Here is a 9,179-nt window from a genome sequence, read left to right as displayed (position 1 = left end):
AGCGTCTAAATTCTGGGTTTTTCGTTTGCGAGGGGTAATTTATCCTACCAGCAGTATAACGTGTTCCACGCGGTATTTTGAGAATTTCTAAAATTGTTATACATGCTCTATTTTGTAGGAAGCATTTTGCTTCGCGTAGTTGAATAACCTGGAGTTTGGACGTTTTAAATACATTATTCCTACCACGTAAATTGAAGTAAATAAAGGCAATAGACTGGAACTTAGATCTGTTTTTCTATTTTTAAACCAACATCTGCAGTGGGGCGTATTGCTGGGAAAAATATTAAATAATAAAGCTAATCAAGGGGGTTTCATCGTGTTTTCGCCAAGTATAAGTTTTAAGAGCCGGGGCACATTATACAACTTTCCCCTGTAAAACAGTTTTACTTGTAACAAAATTTGTTATATTGACTGAAATTAAATCAAACAGAAATCGTAGACATTCAAATTATAAAATAGAAACAAACGGCACTCAATCAATTCTTCACCAGTTGGTTAATTAAAATCAATTTGTTGTTTTGTTTCATTGCAGGTTTAACCGAAAATCGCACCACCGCATTCAATCAACCCCACGACAAGTGCCACTTGACATTTAATGCTACAGCAAAGTACCTCGGCCCACAAGTCAAAAGTACCGCTCGCGCCGTTCGAGTGACGAGTGACCTGCGTTGAGGGTTTGTTTCAAAGTGATCGTGCGGGGGGAGTGCAAACTGTGAGCACAACACGTGGACAGTTCGGGCATAATGATGTCCCAGCATTTGAACTCGATGCTAGAGCATCTGAAAATGGGCTCGCTGATGAATAAGGGCCGCAATAACAGCAGCAGCACTGGCACTGGCGTCGGCAACGGCAGCGTGACGAACCACATCGGCAACGGGTTCAATAACAATAGTATCGGATCGATTGGGTAAGAATTTTGATCCATTTTGTGCCATTTCTACCAACTCAAAATGTGTTAAATCAAATTCCTGCTTTCAATTTAAAAAAAAAGGGTTTAAAATATTTTAATGTGACAAACTACCTAAATGCCACCTCTACTTCTTATTAACTTTTTTCCGAAACTATGAAAAGCTTACCTGATAGAAGGACGAGGCTGCTTTCTAAATTTCTGGCAGGGGTTCTGTATCACTTTTTTCATGCGGAAATATCAGTTTTAACTTTGCTGGATAATTTGTTTCTTCAATATGACGTTTGAAATGTACTAGGGTAGTTGATCCAGTAGTTGTGGTAGTACCAATAGTTGCGCTACTATTCATTATTAATGCATATTTTCGTCACCGTAGCATTTTAGATAAAACAATTACATTCATTATATAAAACAGGTTTTTAGAAGTATTGGTAGTTAGAAAAAATTAGAGCATTATTTGCTAAAATGCCAATTTTCCAAAATCTAACGCACAGTTGGAGCGCACAACTATAGGCGCTCATCTATAGTTTTGCTACGATGTTTTTTCACTTAGCAACCTAGCAATGTATATGGAATAACACAATTAAAGGAACATCAAACTTAATTAAGAAAACATTAGCGCAACTGTTGGTACAATATAATTGAATCGGAAAATTCATTTTTTCTTTATAAAGCTTCTCGTACAACGAAAGCAATTGTCTTGCCTTGTGACAAATACCTTGTATTTGATAAATTTATATCCCACAAGCATTAATTGAAGCATATACCTCAATAAACAAGCAAAATGAAGGTATATTGTGCTTAGTGGCGCAACTAATGGATCATCTACCCTACTAGCAACTACTAGCTTCGATCATTTTCATCTTTATTTTTATTTTCAAAATGCACAAATGTCTAATGTGACAAATAACGGCTTTGATTTACAAGAAAGAAGTTATCAAAACATTCCTTAATTCAGAAAAAATAAACAGGTGGACAAGATACCGCCATTAAACCTAAGAAAATTTAAAACACACGACCCGTTTCAGAACCACTCGTTCTGAAATTACTAGTTTTATAAATCCAATAATGCTCGTCCGAGAACCATGATTTAGAAAATCTCTTGCTCTAGTTTCCTTATTATTGGTTTTTATCTTCCAGGCATCGTTTTTGGGAAATAAAGTCGACTTCTTGATAAACTCATTAGGAATTACAATTACAGTAATTAAGTGAAAGAAACTCTCTTTCTCGAATCAGTTTCACAATTACCTAATTCAATATTAATACCTGGTAGGATGTAGTTGTGAAAACGTTTTTCTCTCATTTAATTTTCATATTCCACTAAGACGTTCATAAAAACTTAAGTCAATTACAATAATGGCAGTAGCAATAAATTATATAAATTTACAACACGGCCCATAGTAAAACTGTTATACACTAAGCGGTTAGATATGTAGAACACTTATCAAATACTGGTACTGTCAGTAAAGTGGTGAGTTATATTACGAGAGTAGTATTTAACCGGTAGTCTACCAATGAAGATTAAACTATGCATACTCGTTGTCATCGGAAATATAGAAGTTACTACACAGTTTTTAATTACAGTGCAAAGTGTTGCAAAGTAATTAAATAGTGTCACTTAAGTGGAACGTAGGATGGAAGACACACAACAGAGGTAGGACGCCGAATCATGAAATCGTTTCATCATTTATTACTCTATCTGGAAGGAGGGCATCATTTTGAACATTGAAAATAAAAATCCAATGAAAAGCCGCAATGAAATAATAAAAAAACGCCCGAAAAATATAAAAACGCAATAAAACTTGGATTATTGCTTGGGATGTGACCTTAGGAATCATTCAGCAATTCTGTACCAACTTTTATGATTTGTTATAAAATGTCAACGACGTATTCAATCATTGTTACCGAACCGAATTGCATTGTACTATAGAGGATGCAAGCAATATATTAAAACAAGTATTTAACTTTTGTAGTTTGCAATTCAATTGACATTTCGATCACTGTGGAATACTTAATGTGGAACAGCATATTATGTTTTTTTATGAGCTACTTTTGCATTTTATCGCAGCTAGCTTTTATAATCCTTGATGATTTCATAATTTCTTTGTTACATTGTTGGAAATTCTCGATTGTAAATAGTGAAAGAATGACAATATGCGTTCATATAAAATGTTTAATGCATTTCATTTGCTTAATCGACGGGGATGAATTGTTTCGTCGCAGTAAGCGGTGAAAAAATATCCCGCTGCAACTTATGGCTAATGAAAACAAACCTTCGGACTACGGAAGGAAACATTGATTCAGTATGACTTGAGTGTAGGGGAAGTGCGGCAAAGACGGACACTTGTCACATTACATAACTAGCCGATGTAATTTTGTGTGTGTAGAAAATAAACTGGTAAATCGTAAACAAACAATATTTTCGTGTTATATCAACGACATTGCGTTAGTTTGATTAACTTTACTGAATATCTCTTGGAAGTCTAATGAATTTTTAATTATTCAGTAAAAAGTTATTTAATTTTGAAAAATTAGTATCCAAGTAAGGAAAGACGGACACGCAAAGGTAGGGAAAAATGGACACAAAGATTTTGTGCAGACTTGTTGGCAACCAATTTAGCTGCGTTTGTCCAAGATTTTCGAAATTTATCTATAGTTGTTGCTCGTTGTTTGTGCTGGGACAGCTGTCTCTTCACCAAAGCCCAATGCCGCTCGATGGGGCGTAACTCTGGACAGTTAGGTGGATTCGCCTCCTTCGGTACAGTATGGACTCCATTAGCATCATACCATTCCAAAACATCTTTGGCGTAGTGATAGGATGCCAAATCAGGCCAAAACAGCGAGGGTACATCATGGCTGTGTATGAACGGTAACAATCGTTTCTTCAGGCATTCTTCACGGTATATTTCCTTGTTAACCGTTCCCGTAGTGATGTAACTTTTGCTTGCTCGACCACAGCTGCATATGGCCTGCCGTACTAAATATTTTTTGGGGAACTTGGCTTTCTTCTTTGTCCTAAAATGTTCTGTACCGCCATTCCGTTTCACGGCAGTGTAAAAAGACATAGGGGGACCCGGGGCATAAAGGACACCTCAACTGTTTTCAATTAATTACGCGCAAAAAGAACCAATTGAATTCAACCTGAAAAGGCCTAAAACTTAGATGAGGGTATAATTTAAACAGTTTCAGTGAGTTCAATATCAAAATAATATAAATATTGAAAAAATAACGTTTTCGTTTCAGATGTTTTTTCGCTCGATATTAATAGGTACGGGGCAAAAGTGCCACTATGGCGGGGAAAATGACCACAAGTAGAGAAATGTTGAATTTTACCTTCTATCTATTGGAATTACGTCTAGTTAATGTGTTAGACCAAAAATAATACACATAAAGATAAATAAGATCTCAGTATGCTTGTTTTCGGCATAGTCATTATCATTTTGTGCAATTTTCAAACAGTAAAATTTCAAAATCATTTTAATGTCTGAGTTTATATTTTTTATCGATGAATTTTCCTATGGTATATTGTAAGACACTTTAGAAACCATAAAAAATAACCATATTAAAATTCTTCGTCGTTTTAATGGAAAACTAAAGAGTGGCACTTTTGCCCCGGGTGGTCGTCTTGCCCCTTGTTCCCCTACCAGGAAAGTATTTAAAGTCTTCTAGGACATACGTTTCATCGTCCATTATAACGCATGGAAACTTCGTTAAATATTCGCGATAAAGTTTACGAGCGCGTGTTTTGGCCGTCGTATTTTGCTTATCATTACGGTTTGGCACAGTCCTCGCCTTGAAAGACTTCATGCCTCGTCGTTGCTTAGAAGTGTGCACGAATGTTGGCGACATTTTTATTTTACGAGCAATGGTACGTACAGAAAGATCTGGTCGTCTCCGTAATATTTGTTTTACCTTCGCATCCTCGTGGTGGTTCTTCAGATCCGTTTTTGTTCCACTTCCCTTCTTCCCAGCCGTTGTCAAGCGATTATCGAACGATTTTAAAACACTCTAAACAGTGCTTGGAGAAAATCCAAGTTTTTTGGCAAGTTTTCTTAACGAGAGATCCAGATTTTCATTGCGACCGCACACAATTGCTTTTCGCACCCGCTCTTCTTTCGACGCCATTTTACGCTGAGCGCTTGTAATATTATTAATAGCGTTTTGTACATTATTTATTATTATTATTATTATTTAGTTGATTAAGGGGGGAGTAAGGGAGGAGTGAAGCTTACTAGATCTAAGGATCTTGTGGAATCCGTAGTAGGCACAACCTCTGGCAAGAATGTGTCTGCGTATTTCTCTGCTTCGTTATCCGACGTCATCAGCGATCCGAGGTAAACAAATTCGTCCAGCATCTCGAATTGGTCTCCATCGATTATCACACTGTTGCCAATGCGAGCTCGATCGCGCTCGGTTCCCTCTGCTAACATGTAGGTAATTAGTTTTAGACGTATTCACTATTCACTACCTATGTAGCCTTCTCTGTTTCACGTTTCACCTTAGTATACTACTCAGCAACTACCTGGACAATGTTCACGTCGCCAGCGAAATAGATAATTTGGCAAGGCCCTGCATTTTAAAATCCGCACGTTTCATAACACCTTCTAGCGCGATGTTGAACAGGAGACAGGAAATACCGTCTCTAGCATGTTTTCAATGGGCTTGTTAACTCGCCCGATATCCTTACACAGCACTGTACACCGTCCTTAATGAGTCTTGTCAGCTTCCCGGGAATGCCGTTTTAATCTCATTTTTCATAGTTCTTCACGGTCGATGGTACCATAGGCTGCCTTGAAATGCATGAACAGGTCGTGCGTAGAGACTTGGTATAATTTGGTTGGTTGTCGAATGCCCGTGCACAAAACCGGCTTGGTAATTTTCCACAGATTTACTTGCCAGCGGCGATAGACGGTGAAAGATGACCTGAGAAGGCACTTTATAGGCGGCATTGAGAATAGTGTTCGCTTTGTAGTTTCACATATCAACTTGTTGCCCTTTTTGCATATTGACCGTATTACCCACTTCTTCCACTATTCTAGGAGCTTTTCGTCGTTCAGCCAGCTTGGAACGACGAAGGATTTCGCTAACGGTCTCAGTCTACAGATAAGGATACGGGACAGCACCTTATAGGCTGGATAGAGCAATGTAATGCCTCGATAGTTTTTATACTAGAGTAAATGTCCTTTTTTGAAAATGTCCAATAATCGGTCTGAATTCCTCCTCCTAAGTTGAGGTCTCCGATCACGATTATTAACGTCATGTCTTGGGGAGGAAAAATGGTGTGCGAAGAAGGGAGTACCGTTATTTAAAAAATTAACATTACCATTTTAAATTTTTAACATTTTAATTTGGTTAATAAAAGTTTGGTTAAAGCCTTATTTTACAACAATTACGTTGGACGATAATTTTTAAAAGCTGGGAAACTGTTCGACAGACCACATAAATCATGCCACCTCTGTTGTCCATTAGCTGGTTTATACAACTAGAAAAATGCCATATTTATCGTATGATATATTATGACAATTGGAATATAAACATTTCATTTTGCATATAAATTTTTTTCACTCGTCAGTCTAGCTGCTTTGTAAGTATTACAGATTGCTAAAAATGGGATGAAAGACTATTGAATTGAAAGAATTACGATAAACAAAATATTTTACAGAGATTTTATCTCGTTCTATTACATGTAACACGCTTTGTTTTATTCTTGCTGAATAAAGTTGAACAGAATGCTGATTTTTGTAACTAATGCTGATATAAACTAGATCAAATTATAACATAATTTGACATATTTGTGATATATTTCTAGAACTCATGAAATGTGTTATGTTTGTTTGTATTCATTTGATCGGGTTATTGTCTCTGAAGATTTTCGCCGTAAAACAACATTTCCTTCCGCGATGTCATTTGATTATTCGTTCTCACGGAGCAGGCCATGGATGGGTGGGAACGAATATAAATATCATTTCACTTGCGCGATTTCCGTTAAAATGTCGTTAAATTTATTCCCACCAAATTACCACCATTAGGGCCGTAAAAGTGCGCAAGCAGCAAGAAACATAAATTCTTGTCTCATTTATGTCTATATTTTGCTGAGGTGGAGGCATAACGTTTGTCAAGCAAGTTACTAACATCATAATTGTTGCTTTTAGAATTTTTAACAACATGTTTAAGCGACAAATAATAAAATGTAATTCTTCTATAAGATCAGAAAAAATCGTTTTCTAAAAATAGGTTTTGTTACAACTTGTTAAAACATTTTGTAAATATTTCTAGTTATATTTCTCAACAATTTTCAACACACACAAGCCTTCATAATAAGTTTTTATTTTATTTCACAAAAAACATGTTTAAGCAACTTGTTTTAGAAGTTTCTAATTTCTTATTTTTTCGATTGACAAATGTGAATGTTTAAGATAGAATCGCCAGAGGGAAATATTATTCCTGGAAGAAACAACCATCGCACAGTGGTCCAGAAACGAAAGTTAAGTGGAAACTTACTTTTGCGGCTAAGCGTTTTATAATAGCTCCCTACAATGTTCAGCAAAGTTGTCCAACTCTAAAAGACAATTAATGCGAAATCAACGACTAAGTTCCAGTTTGGCTTGTAAACACAGAATCCATAATAACTTTTTATAAGAAAGAGATAGAAGGATAATTTCTTCGACAAAATTGTAGCTAAAGATTATATAAGTAACTTTGCCAAAGACATAGTAGGCGTATTTTTAGGCGTTTCTAACTTACAGGGTGTTTTACAACAAGACCTCTCAAAAATCACTTTTTCGCTGATTTCTTCAAATGCAGTGGTTTTATTGCACCATAATGTTTTACAAAATTGGTTATCTTATCAAAAGACATATTTTTGTAGAACATTGTATGTTGAAAACTCATACGTATAACGAGTTCTAACGTTTTTCCTGTGTTTTTTAGTCTTTTTTGGAATAGAATATCTCAAAAAGGGGCAAACGAAAAAAATCAAACTTGGCCGTTTCTGAAAGCTTGGAGTTTTATCTCAAGCATATGTGAAAATAAAAAACTGGTTTTTTCTCTAACTCGAATAATTTCAATTCAATTATTTCATGTTTGACCATTTTCTACTATGCAGTATTTTCCAATATCTTCTTGAAGACGATTAAAGTCAACATGTCAATAGTAAAAAAGAAATTTGTCGTATCTTGACACAATTTCTTCTGATTGTCACGTAAAATAGTCTTCGAACTCCAGATATGACATCAGTTTTCTATCAGCACCAGCTGTTTTTGATAAATATCTATCTTTCAATTTTCATTATTTTGCAAATATGCTCAATCTACCATCAATAATGTTTTAAAATTAATTTTCAATAAAAAAGCAACAAATATTGTTGCTTTGTTAACTGTTATTTTAGTTTTATGCCATTTTTTAATAGCAGGTAAGTATATCAAAACAGGCAAAGAGGTAAAAGAGAAAAAAACCTATAGATCCTTTTCGAACTTCAACCACCTTATATCAGTATATCGTTGATTTGGAAAAAAAGCGTAGTCATTTATTTGAGAGATTCAATAAATGTTTTGTTTTCGAAATATTTTATTATTGTTAGCAATATAATAATTTATTATATTAATAATTGGTTTGCGCTTGGTGGAAGCTCCAGAGTACGTGTACAATAAGAACGATTTTGTATTGCAATGACTGGATCGGACGACAGCAGGAGGCGTTTGAACACATCCTCCAAATTGGCAATCCGGTTAAATTTTCTGACGTGAAATTCCCTGAACTTACAAATACATTTATTTCGCGTTTCCTGTACCTCTTCGCTTCATAACCCTATGAGTTGTGCCGTGGCCTTAATAATATCTGCGCCGTGTACTAACATTATATAGCTAATATGGAATTGAATGGGAAATAATCTCCTAAACTACCGAATTACTTTCACGAACATTTTAGATATTAATTTAAAATAACAGTAACGGTACCCTCAAATCTTTTGACAAAAAACTCCAGGACTCTAATAGGATTTGCTTGAAAATGTTCCTCCTTTTTTACTACGATCATAGTCATGTTCCTGTTCCTGAATACGTATAAGACATCAACTTTGAAGACTTCTCAGCTTTCTGACACTAAAGCAATTTAAAAGATTACTTTAGACTAGAATCAGAAATATCAATATAAAATTTAATTTCATGTGCATATATCCAAATGAAGATTTCCATGACTATTTGTAAAATAATTAAAATTGTAAGATAGATATTTATCAAAAACAGCTGGTGCTGAGCTCCATTTGCAGAGAGGA

At 35.4% G+C, this 9,179-nt stretch overlaps 1 protein-coding gene across 1 annotated transcript in view; it reads left to right on the top strand.

Annotated features, from left to right (window-relative positions):
* Window positions 1–743: 743 nt before the first annotated feature.
* Window positions 744–9,179, top strand: part of LOC128744427 (nitric oxide synthase) — a 79,690-nt gene continuing 71,254 nt past the window's right edge. Inside the window, exon 1 of the mRNA XM_053841442.1 lies at window positions 744–907. Coding sequence (XP_053697417.1) covers window positions 744–907 — 164 coding nt within the window. The remainder of the gene's footprint in view (window positions 908–9,179) is intronic.

This window comes from Sabethes cyaneus, chromosome 3, assembly GCF_943734655.1.
Source record: "Sabethes cyaneus chromosome 3, idSabCyanKW18_F2, whole genome shotgun sequence".
Taxonomy (NCBI): domain Eukaryota; kingdom Metazoa; phylum Arthropoda; class Insecta; order Diptera; family Culicidae; genus Sabethes; species Sabethes cyaneus.
The sequence above is the reverse complement of the archived record's forward strand: the minus strand, read 5'-3'. Positions and strand labels throughout refer to the sequence as shown.